Source organism: Phocoena sinus, chromosome 11, assembly GCF_008692025.1.
Source record: "Phocoena sinus isolate mPhoSin1 chromosome 11, mPhoSin1.pri, whole genome shotgun sequence".
In the NCBI taxonomy this organism is placed as follows: domain Eukaryota; kingdom Metazoa; phylum Chordata; class Mammalia; order Artiodactyla; family Phocoenidae; genus Phocoena; species Phocoena sinus.
Window position 1 is genome coordinate 40,776,018 of NC_045773.1, and position 25,597 is coordinate 40,801,614.

Below are 25,597 nucleotides of genomic sequence, written 5' to 3' on the forward strand. Positions count from 1 at the left end.
CAGGGTCTCGTTGCGTCATGCAGGATCTAGTTCCCTGACCAGGGTTCAAACCCGGGCCCCCTGCATTGGGAGTGCAGAGTCTTAACCACTGGACCACCAGGGGAAGTCCCCTTTTTATTATAAATTTAAAAATATTATCAAGTTATGGGAAATGCCTTGCTATCTTTGTCAAGCAGTTTTCTGATTTCTGAATTGAAACTTTATTTCCTCCCCCCACATGCCCACTCAGGTCCCATATTTATAATGTTTCTTTAGCCCTTTGATCATGTGATCACTTTGATTACAGCTTGTCAGAATTCTTTTCACTTGTTTATCCAAAGTATAAGTGCTGAGACTTAGGAAAGGGTTCTGGTAACCTCAGTATTTCCAGCACTTGGTGTGTATGGATACCGTGAAGACAACCACGAATGCTTTTTCTAAAACATCCACTGAAAAGAGGAGTACAAATGCGAATGACATTCCAAATGCTTGGACATCTCCAGGTTCCTTTTCTGTTCTTTAAAAAAAATTTCACATGGTACTAATTTAAATTGAATGTAGTATGCCGTATTGTGAGACACAATTATTTTTTTTAATCACTAAGAAAGGAAAAAACTCTGCCAATTAGACTGTGGTGTTATTGATAGTATGATGCATTGTGTAGAGGTGTTATACATGGGGAAAATGTATATCATAGAATTGATGAAATACAGCAGTTCTAAGGTCACATCTCTGTAGTCTTTGTGGTTTTAGAGTAGGAAAAAGTGTTTAACCCTGGCACTGCTTTAGATCTCATCCATGTATTGCCAACTTTGTTTCCCCTTCATTACTTTGTTTTGTATGGCTACCATGGACTCTGGTGAATGCACTGAATTACGGTGGAGTAAAGCCTACATTTAGGAAAAGGATTTTTAGTACATTTCTTTTAAGGGGCATTTAAGACAGATTATTGTACTCCAGTCTTGCCACATAGTCTGTAGAGACACTGGCTTAAAATACAAATCTGGCTGTTATAGCGTAAAACCCTTTTGTATCTTCTCTTCCCCCAGTGTGCTTCAGTGCACTGGTATACACCAGACTTTTAGCTTTTGATTCCTCAGTCAGGACATAGTGTGGTTATCTTTGTTAGAATATAACTGTGAGCTCAGAAAGCCACATGCTCTGATGTAGAGTGTAAACCTTGCATTAAGCAAAGGGACTGCTGAACAGATACCAGAACAGGTTGAGAACCACTAATTCATAAGATAAAATGTTTCTCATCATAAGAGACCTGGTCTCTGGACCTGGCCACTGCTCCCTACTTTTGGCTAATTATTGGCTTCTTTCTGCCTTATGCTTTATACTCAGATAACATTATTTTATAGTTTCCTTGCTCATATTGTTTCTATGTTTTTAATCTCTATATCTTTGCCTGGGATCTTCCTTCGTTAAGGATCTCCCTTCAAATTCATTCTTCAAAAACTAATTTTTCTTTTAGAAAGGATTCTTTGCATTCCTATCCTTCCACTAAACTGAGTTGCTTATCTTCCTCATTGCTGTTACATTTGTGCATATTTCTATCCTTGTATTTACTCCATTATGTTGGAATTAGTTTTATAACAAAATCATATTTTGTATTTACAGGAAACTGTAAGAGCTTCTTGAGGGCAGGGACTCTGCTTTATTCACCTTTTCTCTCCATCATCTAGCACAGTGCATGACACTATCTTCATTAAACATTTGCTATGCTAAATGTAACTAAGGCTATGAAGGAACGGACAGCCTATATAGAATATACCTGGAGGTTGTAGGTATCCTAAGTTTTAATAAAAAACAACTTACATTTCAATCGGTTTTAAGTATTTATGATTTCTTTTTATTCTTTTGCATGCTTTCTTGGCTGGATGACAATAGAGAAGAAGAAAATGAGGTATGTATAATTTAATTAGGTATTCAGCGATTATGAGCTTGAAAACATTCAAAATTTAGCTATCATTTTGAATGTGAAATGAAGTAATAGTTTTTGCTTAGTTTTGTTTTTGGATCTATAGTAATTCATTCCAGTGAGGGATGTTGTATATCTCAAGAAAATGGTTTTTACACTTCGGAGTTTCAAGAGCTTTAGTCAAGGTAAAGGAAGCTGGCAACTTCGGAGACAAGCTTTTTACCTGTTTTTACGCATTGAGCTTCCATGTAAAATTCAATTTGAAAAGTGAATTTTCTTTCTTAAAAAGTATTTGAAGACCACTGCTCTGTGATAATGCATGTGAAAACATTTGCTTTCCCACTTGTATGGTAACTGTATAATTTTGAAAACTGATCTCAGATTTTACCATGTTGAAGTGGAAAACTGTTCTCTTAAATAGCCAGACTTGATTAAAGAATGTCAGTTAGAAAAATGTTGTAGATAGCAAGTGTACTATCTTTAATTTAGGCTTGAGTTTGTTGCTATAGACTTTTCTGCTGTTCTATCTACAACCAAGGTTATGCCTTTAACTTCTAACGCCCATCAGTTCCTTTGGTGGTTTGGCAAATAAAGAAGGGTGAAGTCTTCTTAGATGTATACTTTGTAGTTGTCGTTCACGGTAGGATCAGACTATAAATCAGCATGGCCTGTGTGTGTGGGGCCCAGGCAGATGCAGTAGTAGTGTGCCAGGACAGAGTAATTTCCGGGAAGGCAGAAAGGCCTGGTCCCCATTTGGTTACCTCATCTGTGAAATGAGTGAGATGGGAGACTGCTCTATACCAGTGATTTCCCAAATCTAGGAGGTCCCTCAGAATTGCCTGAGATGCTTGTTCTCAAAAAACAAAACAAACTAAACTTTCTTATTCACCTTAGAGCTATTGAATTGTTATTTCCTGGAGTTTTGTCACAGATCTATATGTCTACCAAGTACCCAAGTGATTCTATGTGATACCAGAAGACCACTGGTTATAATGACTTCTGATGTTTCTCTCAGATAGGACACAGAACAAAGTATTTTCATTACTGAGATGTTAGCTGTTGCTCTCTATCCACATGTCCTCTTGTAGTGTATCTTGAAATACACATCAGATTATTTTTTAAATTCTCATTAAAAATTCTGCCTGGAAAATAGTTATAAAACTGGATAAAATTCTTTAAGATAAGAATGGAAAAATATAGATAATCGTTGAAACTGAGGATGTTTACTTAGAGGTTTATTAAACTATTCTCTGTACTTTTGGGTATGTTTGAAAATTTCCATAATAAAGAGTTTTTAAAAATGCATATATAGCTTAATGAAATTCATGCTGTTTGTCATTAAAAAGGACTTTTCATTTCCCTTACATTTTAAACTGTGATGCTAGCCATTTGAAAGTAACTTTATTGTAGTAGTAACTGCTTTTTTTGTTCATTTATAGGCAAAGATTGAAAATGTGCAGAAAACAGGTTTCATCAAAGGACCAATGTTCAAAGGTGTTGCTTCTAGTCGGTTTTTGCCCAAAGGCACCAAGACAAAAGTTAATTTGGAGGAACAGGGACGACAGAAGGTGTCATTCAGCTTCAGCCTTACAAAGAAAACTTTGCAGAACAGGTTTCTGACGGCACTTGGCAGTGAAAAGCAAAATGATACTCCAAATTCCCCAGTTGTACCTCTTCAAGTAGACTCGACCCCTAAAATTAAAATGGACATTGGAGATACATTATCTACTACAGAAGAATCTTCCCCACCGAAATCAAGGGTAGAATTGGGCAAAATCCATTTTAAGAAACATCTGCTTCATGTAACATCCAGGCCACTGCTGACTTCTACCACAGCAGTGGCATCTCCATCTCCTCCCATAGTACCATTACCAGCAGTCATAGCAGAATCAACAACTGTAGACTCGCCACCCTCATCTCCACCTCCACCACCTCCACCTCCCCAAGCCACAACACCCTCATTACCAGCACCAGTAACAGAGCCAGTGGCCTTGCCACACACACCAGTGACAGTTCTGATGACAGCACCAGTAGATGTAGCTGCTAGAGCGTTGAAGGAACCACCAGTTACAATTGTACCAGAATCATCAGAAGTGGACACTAAGCAGGACCCTGTATCTAATAGTTCAGAAGAACACATAACTCACAGTTTGAATGAGCAAGCAGATATTCCTTCACAAAAAGAAGATTCCCATATTGGGAAGGAAGAAGAAATTCCAGATAGTTCTAAGAGTAGTCTGGGGTCTAAAAAAACAGGTTCTAAGAAGAAATCCTCACAATCTGAAGGCACCTTTCTTGGTTCAGAATCTGATGAAGATTCTGTACGGACTTCCTCAAGTCAAAGATCACATGATTTAAAATTTTCAGCCAACATTGAAAAAGAAAGAGATTCAAAAAAGAGCTTAGCAACTTTAAAAAGTGAGGATTTAGGGAAATCTTCACGATCTAAAACAGAGAGAGATGATAAATATTTTAGCTACTCAAAACTTGAAAGAGATACTCGTTATATATCTTCTCGCTGTAGATCAGAGAGAGAGCGAAGGCGGAGCAGGTCTCGTTCTAGATCTGACAGAGGTTCTAGAACTAGTTCATCCTATTCTCGGTCAGAACGATCCCATTATTATGACTCTGATCGTCGCTACCATAGGAGTTCCCCTTATCGAGAGAGGGCACGCTATTCTCGGCCATATACAGATAACAGGGCAAGAGAAAGTTCTGACTCAGAAGATGAGTATAAGAAGACATACTCAAGGCGCACCTCATCTCATTCTTCCTCTTACAGAGACCTAAGGACACCATCCTCCTATTCTAAATCTGATCGAGACTGTAAAACTGAGTCCTCTTACTTAGAGATGGAGAAAAGAGGAAAGTATTCCTCAAAATTAGAAAGAGAATCCAAAAGGACTTCAGAAAATGAAGCAATGAAAAGATGTTGTTCTCCCACTAATGAACTGGGATTCCGACGGGGGTCATCATATTCCAAGCACGGTAACAGTGCTTCCCGTTATAAATCTGCCCCTTCAAAACCTGCACCCAAGTCTGATAAATTTAAAAATTCTTTCTGTTGTACAGAATTGAATGAGGAAATCAAACAGTCTCATTCTTTTAGTTTACAGACTCCTTGTTCAAAAGGTAGTGAATTAAGAATGATTAGTAAAGTTCCTGAAAGAGAGAAGATTGGGTCTCCATCTCCATCAAATCGATTAAATGATTCACCTACTTTTAAAAAGCTAGATGAGTTACCTGTTTTTAAGTCTGAATTTATAGGACATGATAGCCATGATAGTATTAAGGAATTAGACTCTCTATGTAAAGTGAAGAATGATCAATTAAGAAGTTATTGTCCCACAGAATTTAATATAAATGGATCTCCTGGGGCAGAATCTGATTTGGCAACATTTTGCACTTCTAAACGTGACACTGTTTTGATGTCTTCTGATGATAGTGTGACTGGATCAGAGGTATCCCCTTTGGTCAAAACGTGCATGCTTTCATCAAATGGATTTCAAAATATTAATAGATGTAAAGAAAAAGACTTGGATGATACTCGCATGCAGCATAGTAAGTCAGAAAGCCCATTTAGAGAAACAGAACCTCCAGTGTCGCCACACCAGGATCAACTCGTATCTTTGCCAGTTATGACTATAGATTACTCCAAAACAGTAGTTAAAGAACCAGTTGATGTGAGAGTTTCTTGCTGTAAAACCAAAGATTCAGATATATACTGTACTTCAAACGACAGCCGCCCTTCTTTGTGTCATTCCGGAGCTGAAAATACTGAGCCTTTAGTAACGAAGATTTCTTCAAATAGCTTTATGAACATGCATTTGAAATCAAAAACAGTTATATGTGATAATGGAAGTCTGACAGATCAGCACTCAAAATTTGCATGTGGAGAATATAAGCAGAGTATTGGTAGTACTAGTTCAGCTTCTATTAATCATTTTGATGATTTATACCAACCTACAGGGAGCTCATGTATTGCTTCATCTCTTCAGAGTCTTCCACCAGGAATAAAAGTAGACAGTTTAACTCTCTTGCAATGTGGAGATAATACATCTTCAGTTTTGGATGCTGTGCTGAAGAGTAAAAGCTCAGAGTTTTTAAAGCATGCAGAGAAAGAAATAATAGAAGTAGGTAGTGGCCTTCCTGATTCAGGAAGAGGATTTGCTTCCTGGGAAAACAGGCATAATAATGGACTATCTGGGAAATGTGTGCAAGAGGCTCAAGAAGAAGGGAATTCCATACTGCCTGATAGAAGAGGAAGACCAGAAATCTCTTTAGATGAAGAAGGTGGAAGAGGACATGCACATACTTCTGATGATTCAGAAGTTGTATTTTCTTCTTGTGATTTGAATTTAATCATGGAGGACAGTGATGGTGTAACATATACCTTAAAATGTGACAGTAGTGGTCATGCCTCAGAGATTGTATCTACTGTCCATGAAGATTATTCTGGTTCTTCCGAAAGTTCAAGTGATGAAAGTGATTCAGAAGATACAGATTCTGATGATAGCAGTATTCCAAGAAACCGTCTTCAGTCTGTTGTGGTTGTGCCAAAGAATTCTACTTTGCCCATGGAAGAAACAAGTCCTTGTTCTTCTCGGAGCAGTCAAAGTTATAGACACTATTCTGACCACTGGGAAGATGAGCGACTGGAGCCAAGGAGGCATTCATATGAGGAAAAATTTGAGAGTATAGCAAGTAAAGCCTGTCCTCAAACTGAGAAGTTCTTCTTTCATAAAGCAACAGAGAAGAATTCAGAAATTTCTTTTATACAGCCCAGCCGAAAACAGATAGATAATCACATGTCTGAAATTGCTCATCCTCAAAGTGATGGGGTTGATAGTACAAGTCATACAGACATAAAATCTGACCCTCTAGGTCATCCAAATTCTGAGGAAGCAGTGAAAGCCAAAATAACTTCTAGGCAGCAAGAAGAGCTGCCAGTTTATTCTTCTGATGATTTTGAAGATGTCTCAAGTAAGTCTCGGCAACAGACCACTTTCCCTAACAGGCCAGATAGTAGACTGGGAAAAACAGAGTCAAATTTTTCTTCTTGTGAGATCTCCCGAGTGGATGGTTTCCGTTCATCAGAAGAGCTCAGAAATCTAGGGTGGGACTTCTCTCAACAAGAAAAGCCTACTACCACATATCAGCAACCTGACAGCAGCTATGGAGCCTGTGGTGGACACAAGTATCAGCAAAGTGCAGAACAGTATAGTGGGACACGTAATTACTGGCAAGGCAATGGCTACTGGGATCCAAGATCAGCAGGTAGACCGCCTGGAACTGGGGTTGTGTATGATCGAATTCAAGGGCAGGTACCAGATTCCTTAACAGATGACCGTGAAGAGGAGGAGAATTGGGATCAACGTGGAGGATCTCACTTTTCAAGCCAGTCCAGTAAATTTTTTCTGTCCCTTCAGAAGGACAAGGGGTCCGTGCAAGCACCTGAAATAAGTAGCAATTCCATTAAGGACTCTTTAGCTGTGAATGAGAAGAAAGATCTTTCGAAAAACTTAGAAAAAAATGATATGAAAGATAGAGGGCCTCTTAAAAAAAGGAGACAGGAATTGGAGAGTGATTCTGAAAGTGATGGTGAGCTTCAGGACAGAAAGAAAGTTAGAGTGGAGGTAGAGCAGGGAGAGACAGCAGTGCCTCTAGGCTCAGCATTGGTTGGGCCTTCGTGTGTCATGGAGGACTTCAGGGACCCACAGCGGTGGAAGGAATGTGCCAAACAAGGGAAGATGCCTTGTTACTTTGATCTGATTGAAGAAAATGTTTATTTAACAGAAAGGTAAGCCAAATTAGTACTTGTTGGACAAGTATTAACCTCGTTTTGTGGGAAAAAAATTAACTTTCTAAAGTTCAGAATATATGAGCTCAATTGTATGAAATATGGTTGTGTGATAAAATGTAACTTAAAAAAATTTTTAAGTGTATTTACCTATTTAGATTTGATGGTGTACAGTCCCCCAATTCCCCCCCCCCCACCCTACACACAGGAAGGGGATGTCTAAACTTTTTTTTTGGTCCCATTACCTCTTTGGTTCTAGAAGTACATTAAAAAAAGTATATAGACCAGCCCAGTTTTTCTTAAATTTCTTTTACATGTGAAACTGTGGCAGAAAGTGAAACAAAACTCCAGCAAAATAGTCTGCTTTTAGAGAAGAAAAAAGTTACGTTGGATTTTTTTTGCTTACTTCATTCTGAACATTTTTTTTAACATCTTTATTGGAGTATAATTGCTTTACAATGGTTTGTTAGTTTCTGCTGTATAACAAAGTGAATCAGCTATATAGATACATATATCCCCATATCTCCTCCCTCTTGCGTCTCCCTCCCACTCTCCTGATACTATCCCACCCCTCTAGGTGGACACAAAGCACTGAGCTGACCTCCCTGTGCTATGCGGCTGCTTCCCACTAGATATCTGTTGTACATTTGGCAGTGTATATATGTCCATGCCACTCTCTCACTTTGTCCCAGTTTACCCTTCCCCCTCCCGGTGTCCTCAAGTCCAATCTCTACGTCTGCGTTTTTATTCCTGTCCTGCCCATAGGTTCTTCAGAAGCTTTTTTTTTTTTTTTAGATTCCATATATATATGTGTTAGCATACGGTATTTGTTTTTCTCTTTCTGACTTCACTGTATGACAGTCTCTAGGTCCATCCACGTCACTAGAAATAACTCAACTTCGTTTCTTTTTAAAAATATGGAACCCTTCATGAATTTGCACGTCGTCCTTGCGCAGGGGCCGTGCTAATTTTCTCTGTATCGTTCCAATTTTAGTATATATGCTACAGAAGCGAGCACCATTCTGAACATTTTGAAAAATATCTTTAGGTACTTTACAAGCTGGAACTCGATTAGAATATAGTTTTCTTTTGTCGTGTTTCAAAATCTTTTGCTAGTAGATTAAACTTGGCAATAGCATAATAAGTCTTTAAGTTTTAAATGGTGAAATCCCTAACATGAAACAAGGTATAATGAGACTAGGATAATAAAAATAAATTCCTAGAGCACAGATTCTCAGTCGACTTTCTTTCACCTCTCTTTGATAATCTTGTTTTCCCAATGTAAATATATGTTGAATATGCCTTTAAAAAAATTTATAGTCTCCTAACCACCTACCTCCTTTTGGAAATTTCTCCTCTAGTTGAGAATCAACTTAGCCATCATCCCTTTAAGCATTCAGAATTTTTTAAAATGAAGACATTTTCCACTGTGGATAAGGTAAAAGACTTCATCTTAAAGTTAGACCCATCAGAAGTTTTTCCTATTTAAAAAGCAAAAAAAAAAACACAACTTTTTTTTTTTAAGGATAAAGCGGGCCTCTTGCAATTACGTTCATTTATAACTAGGTGTAAATTAGGTTTAACTTCAAAATATTGAATATTTTAAGTGGTACTCCTTAAGAATTTTGTGAGTAGACTGATACAACTTACATGATCTTTGTGTAAGAATAGAAATAAAATTAATCAACCCAACCCTCTGGATTTTATTCAGTGAGTTTCATATACGTAACTGGTTGGTGAGAGGCGTTTTAAAGTGCTTGATATAAGCTGGGCATTTATAGAAGCCACTAAGAAGACAAATTATTATAAAATAGTACGTGCATTCTTATGTCTAGTGAAAATAGGCTTACCTGAGCGAAATCTGTGCCCGTTAGTCCTCATCTGGCCTTTTGGAGCAATACAAAATAAAGCTACTGTTTTTATACATAGCTCTTAAGTACTTATAAAAAGATAATTTGTTTATCTTTAGTCATCTTTCTTCAGGCTAAGCTATGCTCATTAATGAATTATATCTTTAGTTGATCCAGATGAATCATTCTTGTTACTCAAACTTAGTGGAAACTATCATGACACACTAGGTACTTTATAAAACTGAGACTGTAGTAGAACATATGTTGGAGATGAAAGCAGATTAGTTAGATTAAGACAGTCACTTAGAGCAGCTGTGCTCTTCACTTGTCTAATAGCTGAAGAGTAAGTCATAGTTCCCTAATCTTAAGAAAGGGATCTTATTCGTCTGTCCTTGATTTTTTTTTTCCTTTTTGACAAAGATCAAAAAATAGAGTTCAACAAAAAGACCAGTAAATAATCACATTTTCACTTTTGCTTTGCGAACTCTGGCTTAGGTTTTTATGAACCCAGTCAATTTCGAACAGCTTATCTTGCCCCCGCCAAATCTACACTGAGAAAGTTTAGTCCTCTGTAGTAATGCTATTCTATAATAATATATACGTCATTCTTTTTTCTTTTTTAAATCATTCAGTCTTCTTTTAAACAGGATTTGTACAAAAGTGATGTTGCTAAAGGATTCTCTAAAGGATTTGATTAAGCTAAATTCTTAATTAAAAACTCCTTTTTCTTTCTAAAGCAACTCCTTTTCTTCCTTAGCCTTGTATGTCAACTATTATTTGTATATCCATGAGGCCTGATTCTTTTTTTTTTTTTGGGCTGCTGCACTGCATGCGGGATCCTAGTTCCCCGACCAGGGATTGGTCCCTTGCGCCCTGCAGTGGAATCGCGGAGTCTTAACCACTGGACTGCAGGGAAGTCCATGAGGACTGATTCTTAAACCTAACTTTAATTAATCAGCTATGTTATTATTTGATATTCATGAGTTTTCCTATTTCTCTGTGGAGCCAAATATGACTATTAACATTTGAAACTGCTCAGAATTCAAGGTTTAGATGACAAGGACTAGGAAATAAGGACTGAGTCCAAAATGATAGACCTGAACTTACCCCAGCTTCCCATTTGCCAAGGCTGAGGTTGTCTCTCTCACCTGTTTTGCAATACAATTCCTAGTGTTTTCAGTCTCATAAATGCTTAGTGGTTAGATGTTTTCTTCTTTTTGAATGATTGACTTAACCAGAATCATTAAATGGGAAACTAGTGAGATTTAGCACATTTTTGATTGTGTATGTTGTATCATTGCCAGGACATTTTTTTAACCAATTTTAATAAAATTTTACCCAATAGAAAGAAGAATAAATCCCATCGGGATATTAAGCGAATGCAGTGTGAGTGTACACCTCTTTCTAAAGATGAAAGAGCTCAAGGTGAAATAGCATGCGGGGAAGATTGTCTTAATCGTCTCCTCATGATTGAATGGTAAGTAAATTAGAATGCTCTGCTTTTGCTCAACTATTCTATTAAATGTCTCTAAATTTTAAGAATAATTATTAGGAGTAAAATTTAACTTTTCTCCTTCTACCTATTGTGGAGTATTTCTGAGCAATGAAATCTCCAATGTGTAATAGTGTTTATAAGGAGGCAAATTTCCCTTGCATTGTGCGTTAGATTATAGTACATATTGTAAGTGCTCTGTAAAGTAGCCCTATTGCTAACATAGTAATACTAATTTTTACCCAGTCTCCTTTTATCTTTTGTAAGGTTCACGTCCTGAGAGGTAAATGTTGGTATTTTTTAGCTTTTACTATAAAAATAAGCGAAAACCCTAACATTTCAAAAGTGCTTAAAGTAAAATGTCTTACTCCCCCAAGCCTCAATCCCTCTATTTGTAGTCTTTCCAGATAATTTTTATGCCTATACCAGCATGGGTAGACGTTTCCTCTTTTTATGTGTAGAAATGAAATCCTTACTATATGTACTTTTTGAAACTTTGTTCCCTCTCACCTGCCACACACACTTTTCTTTTTTTTAATAATTTTTTCTTTAATGTAACTTTGGCTGCAGTGGGACTTCATTGCTGTGCGCGGGCTTTCCCTAGTTGCGGCGAGTGGGGGCCACTACCTGCCACGGTGCACGGGCCCCTCATCGTGGTAGCTGCTCTTATTGCAGACCATGGGCTCTAGGCACGCGGGCCTCAGTAGCTGTGGCTCGCGGGCTCTAGAGCACAGGCTCAGTAGTTGTGGCGCATGGACCAAGTTGCTCCGGGACATTTGGGATTCTCCCGGACCAGGGCTCGAACGCATGTCCCCTGCGTTGGCAGGCGGATTCTTTAACCACTGTGCCACCAGGGAAGTCCCCACACTTTTAATTAAATATGTTTTGGAGACCTATTCAGAGCTACCTATTTAGACCTATCTAAATCTTTCTCTTGACTACATTATGTATTCTATTCATAGTTAACCCATATTTATTAATCTTCTGTTGATAGACATTTGCTTCCATATTTTTCATATAAACAGTAAATATCTTTACATTTAAAAATGTGATTTTTAAAAAAAAACCAGTCGGATTGAAAATTGTATCATTTTTAACATGGAAAGAATATTAAGGTGATTTATAGTGTAGGTACCTTATTTTTAGTGTTAATGAAGTGTTTTTTTTCCAAAACTCAGTTTTTGGTTTTGCTTATGTAATAGTGTTACAAAAATAAAACATATACCTCAAAAAATAAAAAAGAGAAAGCATTTTTGGTATTTTTAAATGTAAACTAAAAGCAGAGATGACAGTAAACATATAAGAAGAGAAGAGGGATTTCCTTGGTGGCACAGTGGTTAAGAGTCCGCCTGCCAATGCAGGGGACACGGGTTTGAGCCCTGGTCTGGGAAGATCCCACATGCCGCGGAGCAACTAAGCCTGTGCGCCACAACTACTGAGCCTGCGCTCTAGAGCCCACAAGCCACAACTACTGAGCCCGCGTGCCACAACTATGGAAGCCTGTGAGCCTAGAGCCTGTGCTCCGCAACGAGAAGCCACCACAATGAGAAGCCTGCACACTGCAACTAAGAGTAGCTGCCACTCACCACAACCAGAGAAAGCCCACGCACAGCAACGAAGACCCAATGCAGCCAAGTTAATTAATTAATTAAAAAAGAAGAGAAGACATTAAGAACAGTATTCTCCTAATTTGACATTGTTGCCCTAGTCTCTGCATTTTTCTGGTTTTTCCTGTCAACCTTGTTGAACAGATATGAAGTACAGAAATTCTTTTTTCTTGTTATTCTCACACTCAAAACTTAGTGGTTCTCAAGATTAGGTTCAAATATAACCTTGGTATTGAGAGCCCTTCATAGTACATCAACAACCTGCCTTTTCATCTTCCAGCAACCCATCTTTCTTATCAGTTATCCTTAGCTATTTTATTCCCCTTTTCTCAAGTAGGCCTTGTTTCCTATTTCTGCACACAGGTGGGCACTGTCATTGTACCTCTTGTTTTCCTTATCTGTCCATATCCTCTGTGTCATTAGAAATTCTGCTTTAATCCTACTCCTTCTGGAAAGCTTTCCTTCACTGCTTCTCTCCAGAGTGAATCCTTTATCCGTTGGACATCTGTAAAAATGTTGCTTACTACTACTGGTTTGGCAATAAATAATAATATGTTGGAAATAGTTGGTAATTTTTATTGTAGCCTTACTCAGTATTAAAAACCTTTGTATCTGTAAGCTTTGGAATATTAAGAATTCAGTAAATTTTTGATTTTATTTTTATTCTAGGATCCATGAGGGAGGAGCCTTGCTAGTTTTTATTGTGCTTACTCTGAACAGAGATATGTTTAATGACGACTTTGGTTTCTCTTAAATGTAGCTCAAGTAGTTAGCTACATCCAGAAGATGAAATTAGTGATGATTGGAGTGGAATATAAGAGAAGGTGCACTGATTGAAAAGAAGTTAGCTCTGCATAGTTGTCAGAGTACTGCAAACTTACATGCAGCCTGGAAATGTATCTTAGACACTCAGGGAGGGGTAATGACCAGTTGACAAGACTGTATTTTGGGCATCATCTGTTTAACAATGTAGACACTCAATTTTAAGGAATCCCTTCTTGATGGAAAGAATTATTGAGGAAGGCTCACTTGGAGGTTTACCACACATATGCTGATTATGCCATAAAGATATGGATATATTTACATAACATTCTAGTGAACATGTTTTTGGTTCTTTTGCTGCTTTGAAGAATTAATTTTCTCCTTTTCTCATTTCAGTTCTTCTCGTTGTCCAAATGGGGATTATTGTTCCAATAGACGGTTTCAAAGAAAACAGCATGCAGATGTGGAAGTCATACTCACAGAAAAGAAAGGCTGGGGCTTGAGAGCTGCTAAAGACCTTCCTTCGTAAGTTGTTTTAATCATCTTTCACTTCATTTGTGTTGTTGAAGTTGGTTAGATACTTTTTAGGAAAATAATTTGCCTATTACACTGAAGTTTAATAATGATTATTGTGCAGAATGACCACTTGGTAGCTAGTTTGTTCATTTTAAATTCACTTTTTTTAGGAAATTAAATAGAAATCTCTTCTGTCTGTATATGAGAGAGCAGTTTGTCCCTTGTGATATTTGGACTAGGCCGGTCCTTCTTTGTCTGATAGTTATGTTACCTTAATTCCAAGTAATTACCAAGTGTTTGCTGTAGATCCCCACAATCCCTATGAAACTATAAAAAGGAGTTAGGACAGAATCTATAAAGTTGAATCTATATAAAGTTTAGTTGGGATAAGAGTAGTGGAGAGTGTCTGAGGATATTGAGATAGGGAATTAAAGCATACTTGATAGGCACTCATTAAACATTTTTGAATGAATAAATGTTGCCTTCTAAAGTCATGTAACTTTTATATGTAATGCAATAAAAGGTTCAGTTTTATTTTCTACCATATTCGGTATTTCCTTTAACCACCAATTTTCTTACATATAGCATATTTAAGTATTCTTATGAAAGTTGAGTACCTTTTTCTTTAAAGTTAAGTATATACAGATTACATGTGTTTATGATTGAAGAATTTTTAAAAATACATCAAAGGAATAAAGGAAGAAAATAAAACAGTTGCTGATTCTAGTGATTCAGGCACAACTATTCTTTCAGAATCCTAAGCATATGGCCACACTTGAATGGGAATTGGAATGGAGTGAGGGGTTTTAGTCTTTTTATTGTGGGGATTCAAAGCAACCAGGTAGCAAATAACCTAATAATAACCACCACCACCACCACCACCAGGTAATTTAGTTTTCTGACAGGAACCTCATATATCTTTTGAAAGCCAAATCATTTGATTTTTATTGTGAAAATAGGAAATGATCTTATCCTTTTAAGAACCAACCAGAAAAAAACCATGTTTTATTATATAAAAAAGTAGATAGTAGGAACCTCATATATTTCCCTTTTCTGCAAAGTATTATCAAAGTATTTTGGTTTATAACCATTTTTAAATTGTTTATTTGAAACAAATATCTCAGAATCATCTCAGTATGTTTCATATCCAAATTCATTGGATCCTGTATAATACTTTAAATAAATAATAGACTAAGCTTCCCTTGAACACTGTTAACAACATTGAACTCAGTACTTCCCAAGGCAGCCTGGTGCATTTCTAAAATCACTAACTCTGGTCTAGATGCAGGTTTTTAGGTATGCTTTCTTTTATTCTACTCAAGCCAGCCAGGCTTTTCTTTTGGAGAGTCTTTTTAAAATTTTTTTAAAGGAACTCCAGTTTGGACATAACCCTCTCTTACAGGGGTAGTAATGGACACTGCCTCTTGGCAGAGTCTGCACTAACATAGCTTTAACTTTAACGTAAATTCTTGTTGTATGCAACAGAGACTATTTGATGGCTCAGGAGTCCATGTCTGTTATGGGGAAGGAGATGGGAGAAGAGAGGAGAGGATGCGTGACTGGTTCACATAGCTGGTTAAAATTTCCTAAAGCTCTTTAGCTTTCCTCAGCTACTCACAAAGAACCCTGCTTTGGTAAAATATACTAGGACTTAATGTTTCCATGATTCCCACACCTTCACTCATGTACTTCCATGTGCTGATGGTAATACCAATTTTATAAATTTTTAACTCTAAGCTATTTAGGTGTTCACTGGTAGAGTATTCCCACTTAAGAAGGGCATACTGTCAGATGTGCACAGTATGAGGAGGAGGTATTTGGAACAAACTGCTAGTTACTGTTAAAATACCATGACAGACTCCACCAAAAAAATAAGCAAATTCTTACCAAAACCCTCAAGTTTTAGGCTGTAGGAATGGAAGGCAGTGCTGTCCAGGTTGACTTAATGTTATTGGATACCAAATGGGACTTCGTTTTTTTGGGGTGGGGGGGTGGACTAAAATTCACACAGTATATTATTAGCCTTTTTAAAGTGCACAATTCAGTGGCATTTAGTACATTCATAATATTGGGCAGCTATCACCTCTGTCTAGTTACAAAAATTTTTATCACCCCAAAAGGAAACCCCTTACCCATTAAGCAGATTCTCCCTATTGCCCCCTCTTCCCAGCCCTTGGCAACCTCTAAATCTGCCATCTCTGTGGATTTACCTATTCTAGATATTTATATGAAATATAAATGTGGCTTTTTGTTTCTGGCTTCTTAAAGCTGTTAAACATAGCATTTTTTTTAGCGTGGCCAAAAAAAAAAGAAAAAAAGGAGAAGTATACTGATTATGTCAGTATATCATAACAAATACGAATGATTTACATTTTTACATTTTAAAAATCTCTTTGGTTAGTGTTAGGGCACATTTGTTTATTTTCTCTCTGCACATCTTGTGGGGTCTTAGTTCCCCGACCAGGGAATGAACCCAGGCCCCAGCAATGAAAGTGCTGAGTCCTAACCACTGGACAGCCAGGGAATTCCAGGGCATGTTTATTTTGAAAGGGTAAGACAAGACTTCTGGGTAGGTCATTTCAGGTCAGAACTTGGGAGTAAACCGTAGAGAAGCATTTGTTTACATGGAGGTAATACTTGAAGTCATTGGTGAGAATGAGCTTTTATAAAATAAAGGGAGAGGGAAGAGACTGAGAATATCTTCAATAGAGAAGAAATAGGTAAATTAACATGAACAATCAATGGTAGAAGGTAACTGAAAGAAGCCAAGGAGAGAGCTTAATCATGATTGTTGATAAATGCTAGAGAAAACTCACAGAGAATGCAGTCAGAGAAAAGGTATATTTGACCTTTAACATCATTAGAGACCTTTGAGAGTAAAGATAGTAGAAGGGCTGCTGTATTTAAGTTGCCTTCTTTTTTCTTAGGACATAAAGCCTCTAATTTTTCACTGCTTCTGATTTTTTCACAACCATTTCTCAGTTGTGAATCATTGTTTTCATGATAATGTAAACCAGACTTGAAAGTTCGTTTCAATATCTAGTGAGAGCAAGGATATGCATTTTGGTATAAGTGTAAATTATAAAAGCTTCTTAGAGTCAACATTCTTTGAAAAGTATTAGGAAGGAGAAAATTAACCTCGATTAGTTGCTGGGCACTTTACATATATTTTAATTACATCTTGTGTAATAGCAAATCTGTCCACTTTACAATAGTTTTTAAAATTCATTATTTTTGCATGGAAGTATGTGTTTTCCGTATATCTCCTAGGCAGGAAATACTGTTTTTCTTTTGCCAGGAACACCTTTGTCCTGGAATATTGTGGAGAGGTACTTGATCATAAAGAGTTTAAAGCCCGGGTAAAGGAGTATGCACGAAACAAAAACATCCACTACTATTTCATGGCCCTGAAGAATGATGAGGTAAGTGGCATGAATGTGTTTGTTTTGAAACAGATCTGGAAATTCTTGAGTTTGAAAGGGGTCATTGATATGGACTGGTCTTTAAAATATATTAAGTGACCAAAATAAGGAGCTGAACAGTGTGGATAGTTTTTTTCTATTTGCTTACAAAAAGGATGAGGGAGAGGGGGTATTTACTTGTATATGTAAATGTAAACATACATGCTTCATACTACAATTCTTAAAAACTATTGATGGCCCCCAAAGAGCTTTTGTTTATGTGGATTATATTTATCAATATTTATATTGAAGACGAAAGCTGAGAAATTGAAAATACTTATTTTTTATTAAACCATTTAAAAGTGACAGTAAGCCTATTACGTTGACACAAATAGCATATGCTTTTGTGAAAATTAAGTATTTTCCAAAAAGCTTTTTTTTTTTAGTGAGGAGTACCATTTACAAATCTCGTTACTGTCTGGCTTACTAGAATTTAGCTAGATTCTCATGTCTGCCTCTACATCCAATCTGGAAATGTAAGTTGTAGGGACCTATCCTACTAGGACCTGTTGAATCTCACTCTGAGGGTGGGCTCAGCAAGAGTTTTAACAAGCTCTCCAGTGGATTCAGATACATACTCAAGTTTGAGAGCTGCTGCACTGTGGTATCACATGCATTTGAAAATGAAGTTTTAAACACTTGAAGTAAGATTGGAATATAATAGGATGTAAGAAATAGCTAAAAGAAAATGAGACATTGATAGATATGGAGATAATTTTGCCCCCTAGGTAAAATGTTGATAGTTAGAGATCTTTCTGAGGAAGATGTTGGATATTTGTCACTTTGATGTGTAAAGTGATATGAGAGAGTTCTCTGAAGGAATGGGGGATTAGGGGTAAGGGTCTTAAATTTGCTGGATGCCTTGCCTTTGCAAAATGCACATATGTTTTAAGGTCTCTTTTTTTTTTGCGGTACGCGGGCCTCTCACTGTTGTGGCCTCTCCCGTTGCGGAGCACAGGCTCCAGATGCGCAGGCTCAGTGGCCATGGCTCACGGGCCCAGCCGCTCCGCGGCATGTGGGATCTTCCCAGACCGGGGCACAAACCCGTGTTCCCTGCATCGGCAGGCGGACTCTCAACCACTGCGCCACCAGGGAAGCCCCTAAGGTCTCATTTTTAACTGTTAAATTATCCTTTTCCCTAGATAATAGATGCCACTCAGAAAGGAAATTGCTCCCGGTTCATGAATCACAGCTGTGAACCAAACTGTGAGACTCAAAAAGTAAGTTGAGGTAGATTTAGAGTTTGGGATATTTGTTCAAGACTGCTGTTCTGACTGTTAATTTTAGATTCTATACCAAAGGTACACATGGATATTATTTTTTAATCATTGTAATGATTTTTTTCTTACTCTTAAGATTTATTTTGAAATAAGTTTAGATGTATAAAATAATAAATAGTGCTGAAATAGTACAGAGTTCCCATATATTATCCTTCACTAACTTCTGCAAATGTCTACATTGAACGTAACCATAATATAATTACCCAATCCAGGAAATACTATTAACTACTAACTAGTCTAAAGACCTTATTCAAGTTTTGCCATATGTCATTTTTCTAGTCTAGGATCCAATCCAGGAACTCCAGTTGCATTCAGTTGTCACATCTCTGCCCATAAATTTAAGATATTGTTTAAGGTGCCGAAATGAAAATCTAAATTTTAATTTTGATGAAGTCCAGTGTGTACTGTTATATTCAGATTTTATATCAGTCTTATCCAGGTGCCAAATTTGGTAGTTTTAATAACATTTATAAGGGGCTGAATGGCCACAGATGAGAGAGACGATATATGGTATGCATGTGGATATACTGCTCCTCCTCAACAAGGCCAGACTTTGGGTCTTGGTTATCTTTATGGCCCTGTGCCTGGCACACAGTTGACACTTGATAAATCCATTTACCGAATTCGATGTAATATTTTGAGGTAATGATCTTGGTACCCTCTAATTTGTGTTTTAAGCTTAGAGTTTTTAAAAAAAGCATATAGATACATATATATGCACATTGGAATATTGGTTCTTTTTTAGGTTAAGAAAGCTGTGGACCCACGCCCTAGAAAAATATATCAGTGATTTCCTCTCATATTGAATAGTTTTGACCCTTGGATATTTTTTGCCCTTTGATATCTGTACTTATAGATCTTAGATACAGCTCTTCCAAGAGCCAAAACATATAACGAATAGGAGAACCCAGTGTGAAATTATTTAACCTAATTAAGTTCTGGTTCTAGTTTTGCCTGCAGCTGGTGGCCACATGTCTAGCTGTGAGACTCCAACTGTACTGTTTCCCTTCACCTCTTTAAGTGTGGGTTTTTCATCAGTAGCAGGTTCAAATGGTCTGGACAGGAGCTTTCCAGTCAATTTACGTATTCTGGGACTACAAGGTCCAATCCCTGTGTATTTACCCCCATTTTCATTTTTGAGTTTATGTATCTGCTCTGATGCTTCCCTTCCCTTTCTCTACACTCAGCATTATGACCACTGTTTCATGAAATTAAACTTCTGGCATTGTTGTTTTCCTTTTTCCATGCCGCATCTTATCTTATAGTTACTTTTAACATAAGGTAATACAAATTCACCTGGTACTCAGTGACACCAAGCATTCCATATTTGCCTATTTTTACTACAAGTGAATCTTTACTGTGTGGAAATGTGTATTAAGGTAAGTTAAAGTAGCAGTTACTTTTTTTTTTTTTTTTTTTGCGGTACGCGGGCCTCACTGCTGTGGCCTCTCGCGCTGCAGAGCACAGGCTCCAGACGTGCAGGGCTCATTGGCCATGGCTCACGGGCCCAGCCGCTCCGCGGCATGTGGGATCTTCTCGGACCGGGGCACGAACCCGTGTCCCCTGCATCGGTAGGCGGACTCTCAACCACTGCACCACCAGGGAAGCCCCAGCAGTTACTTTTATTAGAGTTAAATTATAGATGATATTCATCTGGTAGCTCATTAAATAAGCGTGATACTTAAGTTTTTTTTGTTTTTTAATTTTCCTGTTAGCTATTTGGAAAAGCCTTTATTATCTAAAGAGGCACATGCATAATTAAGGCAGATGATGATGATCTTTTTTTAAAAAAAACACACACACACATAGATTAACCAGTTACTAATTTCTTCTCTTTTAAAAACAACATCTCAGTGGACTGTGAATGGACAACTGAGAGTTGGGTTTTTTACCACCAAACTGGTTCCTTCAGGCTCAGAGTTAACATTTGACTATCAGTTCCAAAGATATGGGTAAGTATTGATTCCGTTCTGTTTTGCTGCTTCTGATGGAGAAATAGACTGTTCAGATATAGGAATCTAAAACTTAGATGTGAATTACTAAGAAGTTATATGTACTGTCAGTTCTTATCTATAGTGTTCTCTTTTAGTTCTGTGTATTTTCCTTCTGTATGACACTTCAGGCCATTAACGGATATTGTACAGGAACTACATGTTCCTCCTCTGAACTTCATGCTGCCTTATTTATATAATTATGTTTCTAATGTAATTTTAAAACTTTTTATTACAGAAATGTCAACAGGGTGTTGACATGGTATAAAGAGAACAATATAATGAATCCCTCTGTGGCCATAATTCATCTGTCAGTTATTAGTTCATGACTTTATCATGTCTCATCTATACCATATTGTACTCTGAAAAATAATTTGTTACCTAGTTCTACCAAAACCAGTAACTGATGCAGTAGCACTGAATACCCCTAGCATTTATATTGTGGTTTTAATAAAACCCCACTAAAAGGAACAGGGTTCCTCGGAGAAATGTCTGGTGTCAACTTTGGGACAGGTATTGAACAAGATGACTCTGGGTTATCTCATACCAGAAAACCAGTTATAAAAGATTAGGAGGGTCATGTCAAAGGGACTTCGGAGATAGCTTGAATAGAATCTCACTTACCAAAAGTGGGAGAGTTCTTATTAACACTTGAGCATCATTAAGAATAATAGTGGCAAGTGGTTTGAAACACACTACATAAAATCCATGAGTTTTAATGACATTTTAAAAATAAAAGCACATTAGTCATAATTGAAAGGAACCAATTCATGATCTTGGAAACTAGTTTTTGGTTTTTTTTAATTGAAGTATAGTTGATGTGCAATATTACATAAGTTACAGGTATACAACATAGTGAATAACAATTTTTAAAGGTTATGTTCCATCTATAGTTACTACAAAACACTGGCTATATTCTCTCTATTGTACAGTACATCCTAGTAGCTTATTTATTTTATGCATAATAGTTATATCTCTTAATCCCCTATCCCTCTTTTGCCCCTTCCCCTCTCCCTACGAGTAACCACTAGTTTAAAAATTAAAAGAAGAAAAAAATCAAGCATTTATCCTTCCTTTCCCAAGTGAATTTTTGATTAAACCAAGCAGTTGGTGAGAGGAAATTCCTTATAGAGGTTATTTTAGCTAATAAATGAAGCAGTAATGGTATCACCATTTTGCAACACCTCATAAACTAGTGGATCTAGGCAATGGTCAAGTATTCTGGGGTTGACCAAGTTCCATGTAGGGCTCCATTATTTTTTTTTTCCTCTTGTATTTGTACTGTCCTCTTTGAAAGAAAGGAAACTGGAAATTAAGTGCTGTTTGTGATTCCCTGCTGTATTTATCAAATATTTTTGTGCCTCTGATTGCTACTGTTATATACTAAATCTATCAGTTTACTTTTGGAATAGTCCTTCATGTTTTCCTTGGGTAGCTCTGGTTGCAGAGTAAATAAATGCCAGAGGGCTGTAGACTTAGGCCTGTATTCTTTCCTCCACTTTACCTTGACTCCATGGTTACATTTACTTATTACTATATTTATTAGTAGTATCTCATCCTTATGTAATGATAACTTTTAATAACCACGTGTTTCCTTCTAAGTGTCCTTTACTAATTATGCTTTTTATATCTGTATATCTGTTCATAATAATACATTTTGTTCTGTGTGTCAGTTAAATATTTACATATAAGTTATAGGTGTGGATCTATTTAAGCAATTTTGTTCTTAGCCCCATCAGGTATATATGATCTCTTATTTTCATACATTAGTAGAAGCTCTCATAAATGGAGAAATTACTTACTAATTTCTTAGCTAGTTTTGTCTAGCTAATAAAGAATGACTTACTTTTAAGAGCAATTTTCAGGCATTTCTGTTAGTTAGTATCAGGTTTGTTGGTGTCTCTTAAAAAAACTTTTTTTCCTTTAAGCTGGATTGACTCTTCTCCTGTATGTAATTGCTATACTATCAACATTTTTTATGGTTTACTTTCACATAATTGGCATCTTTCTTATGCTCCTCGAACAGGAAAGAAGCACAGAAATGTTTCTGTGGGTCGGCTAATTGCCGGGGTTACCTGGGAGGAGAGAATAGAGTCAGCATCAGAGCAGCAGGAGGGAAAATGAAGAAAGAACGATCTCGGAAGAAGGATTCAGTAAGTGTTCCATTCTTCTTTCAACTGTCACCATGTGCATTTTAAGAAGGGAGGTAGCTTTCCTGATTGAACTTTGAAAAGTCAAACTACAACCAGAGAAATTCAGGGTTAAATGAGATAATCATGGAAAAGAAGTACGATTGCTATTTTTGTTTCATGGAGGTTAGACGTGGATACTGAGAACTATTGAAGGCATCTTGAAAACAGACAGGCTAATAGTTTTTGAGAGCCTGTAAAACTCCTAATCTTATGTCTAAGTAACATGTTTATCTGTTGACTCACATAAGTCTGATCTACATTCCTAATCTTTTAATATTGTTTTGTCTTTTGTTTGCATGTGTTCTTAAAATCTCTCAAAATCCTCCTTGGAGAGTAAGGTGAGTTTTGAGAGGTAACAGGCAACCCAAGAGTGAGAAAGGGATAGTCTCAGATGGTCTTTGTATTTAATCCATTAGAACAGTGGTTGATAGCCTTTTTTCTACCCCAGTTCACCTGAGTCACAACTGGAGGTGAGTGGTATCTTGCTACTACAGGAGCTCTTAACTGGGACAAGAATTTTGTATCGTTTTTAAAAAATCCCCCCCCCACCTTTTTCTGAGGATCCCTTTGTCAGAGCAGTGTTTCTCCACCTCAGAACCACTTGGCAGGGTCCATTGTAAAAATGCACATTTTGGGGCCTATCTGCAGACCTATGAATCTTAGTGGAGGGCCGGAAGGAGCCAGGGGGCCAGAGGTGTTAGCCAGCAAATCCACCTGTTAGTCTTTTGCAGTTAGCTCATTCCTAGGCTTTTCAGGAACCCATACTTATGTTAAGAATTATAAATGACAGCAGTCTTACTATTTAGTTGAGCAGGTAGAACACATAAGTCAGGAAAGGGATAAAAATATGATAGTTAAAAGGTGATGTCAGTAAACCCAAATTAATTGGAGAGAATTAGTTATTGAGAATCTGAATTCTATAAGAAGACTTAGATAGCAGGAAGCATTAGAAAGGGCCATTTAAAAATTTAAAAAAAAAGGGTCATTTAAAAAATGCAAAAAGAGAAAGTTTACAAGAAACACCCATGCGGGCTTCCCTGGTGGCGCAGTGGTTGAGAGTCCGCCTGCCAATGCAGGGGACACGGGTTCGTGCCCCGGTCCGGGAAGATCCCACATGCCGCGGAGCGGCTGGGCCCGTGAGCCATGGCTGCTGAGCCTGCGCGTCCGGAGCCTGTGCTCCGCAACGGGAGAGGCCACAACAGTGAGAGGCCCGCGTACCGCAAAAAAAAAAAAAAAAAAAAAAAAAGAAACACCCATGCTTCTACCACCCAAGATGAACAAATGCTCTTTAGATTATTGTTGCTTCAGCTCTATTTTTTAGAGAGCATATATATTGTAACTGTGTGCTAAGCACTCTTCTAAGTGCCTGACACATTAACTCATTTAATTCTCACAATAAGCCCTTTAAGTTAGGTACAAGGATTTTCCCTCTTTTACAGATGAGACCACTAAAGCACAGAGGTTACAAGGTCGCCCAATAAGCGATGGGAAAGAGCTAGTCTAGCTCTTTTCTTTGCTTTTAACTGTATTGAGTTCCTTTGTGTAGAATTTTAGAAATGATATATATATATATATATATATTTCTACAATTTAAAAAAAAATTTTTATTTATTTTTTGGCTATGTTGGGTCTTCATTGCTGCACGTGGGCTTTCTTTAGTTGTGGTGGGTGGGGGCTACTCTTCATTGCCGTGCCCGGGCTTCTCATTGCAGTGGCTTCTCTTGTTGCAGAGCACGGGTTCTTAACCACTGCGCCACCAGGGAAACCCCCACAATTTGTTTTTTACTCTTCCATGTTGATATATGTGTATGTATATATATATGTACATTTTTAAGTGCTGTAAAGGTTTTCATCATATAACAGTTTATTTACATATATTCCTACTGATGAACACTTGTGTTTCCAATCTTTTGCTCTTAATGTCTTTGCACATGTCTCTTCTGTACATGTTTCTTTAAGGTATATCCATGGAAGTGGGGTCACTGGGTCATAGCCTATTAGCTTTTGGACCTGACTATTACAGGAAATTTTTCTTTAAACTTCATCAAGGTTACTTTTATTTAAAAAAAATTTTTTTTGTGGTACACGGGCCTCTCACTGTTGTGGCCTCTCCCGTTGCGGAGCACAGGCTCCAGACGCGCAGGCTCAGTGGCCATGGCTCACGGGCCCAGCCACTCCGCGGCATGTGGGATCTTCCCAGGCCAGGGCACGAACCCATGTCCCCTGCATCGGCAGGTGGACTCTCAACCACTGCGCCACCAGGGAAGCCCCTAGATTACTTTTATTTTTAACTCTTGTTTCATATAATTGATAGTTTACCAGAGCAACCACAAAGTAGTCATTAAACATGTTGACCTAAGCTAAAATCTCCAAAAAGCTTCCCTTTGGCTATTTTCTGTTTTCAAAACTTACATTAAAAACTGCATTATTGGTGGGGAGTGTTGTTGTAGTGTGATGGTTTCCTGGGTGGTATTATACTGCCATCATAACAATATCAGATGGCTTTCTACCTTCCTGATGAGATTCAGGAATAACCCCAAGGGACCAAGACGTAGGTATTCCTGGTTTTTGCTTGCTTGTTTTTATTCTGGTAATAGTGTGTCCATATCAATATTTTATGGTATTGTAGACTAAATTAGATGTAAAGTGAATCTAGTCAGTTGGTGGGCTGAAGTCATGGGTTGCTCCAGATGTGAATTTTTTTTTAAATTAATTTATTTTTGGCTGCTTTGGGTCTTCGTTG

At 37.5% G+C, this 25,597-nt stretch overlaps 1 protein-coding gene and 1 non-coding gene across 4 annotated transcripts in view; one reads left to right on the forward strand and one right to left on the reverse strand.

Annotated features, from left to right (window-relative positions):
• The window catches only part of SETD2 (SET domain containing 2, histone lysine methyltransferase), a 109,488-nt gene that overhangs the window by 24,342 nt on the left and 59,549 nt on the right, over positions 1-25,597 (forward strand). For all 3 annotated transcript variants that reach the window (XR_004352066.1, XR_004352067.1, XM_032647549.1), the window contains exons 2-9: positions 1,873-1,888; positions 3,343-7,703; positions 10,899-11,030; positions 13,811-13,939; positions 17,229-17,352; positions 18,534-18,611; positions 20,526-20,623; positions 22,689-22,815. Coding sequence is in view for 1 of the 3 variants with exons in the window: in XM_032647549.1 (XP_032503440.1) it covers positions 1,873-1,888; positions 3,343-7,703; positions 10,899-11,030; positions 13,811-13,939; positions 17,229-17,352; positions 18,534-18,611; positions 20,526-20,623; positions 22,689-22,815 (5,065 nt within the window). In the remaining 2 variants the exon portion in view is untranslated. The remainder of the gene's footprint in view (positions 1-1,872; positions 1,889-3,342; positions 7,704-10,898; positions 11,031-13,810; positions 13,940-17,228; positions 17,353-18,533; positions 18,612-20,525; positions 20,624-22,688; positions 22,816-25,597) is intronic.
• On the reverse strand, positions 8,615-8,721 carry LOC116763001. Its single transcript, XR_004352418.1, has one exon. It is a non-coding gene; the product is annotated as a U6 spliceosomal RNA (small nuclear RNA).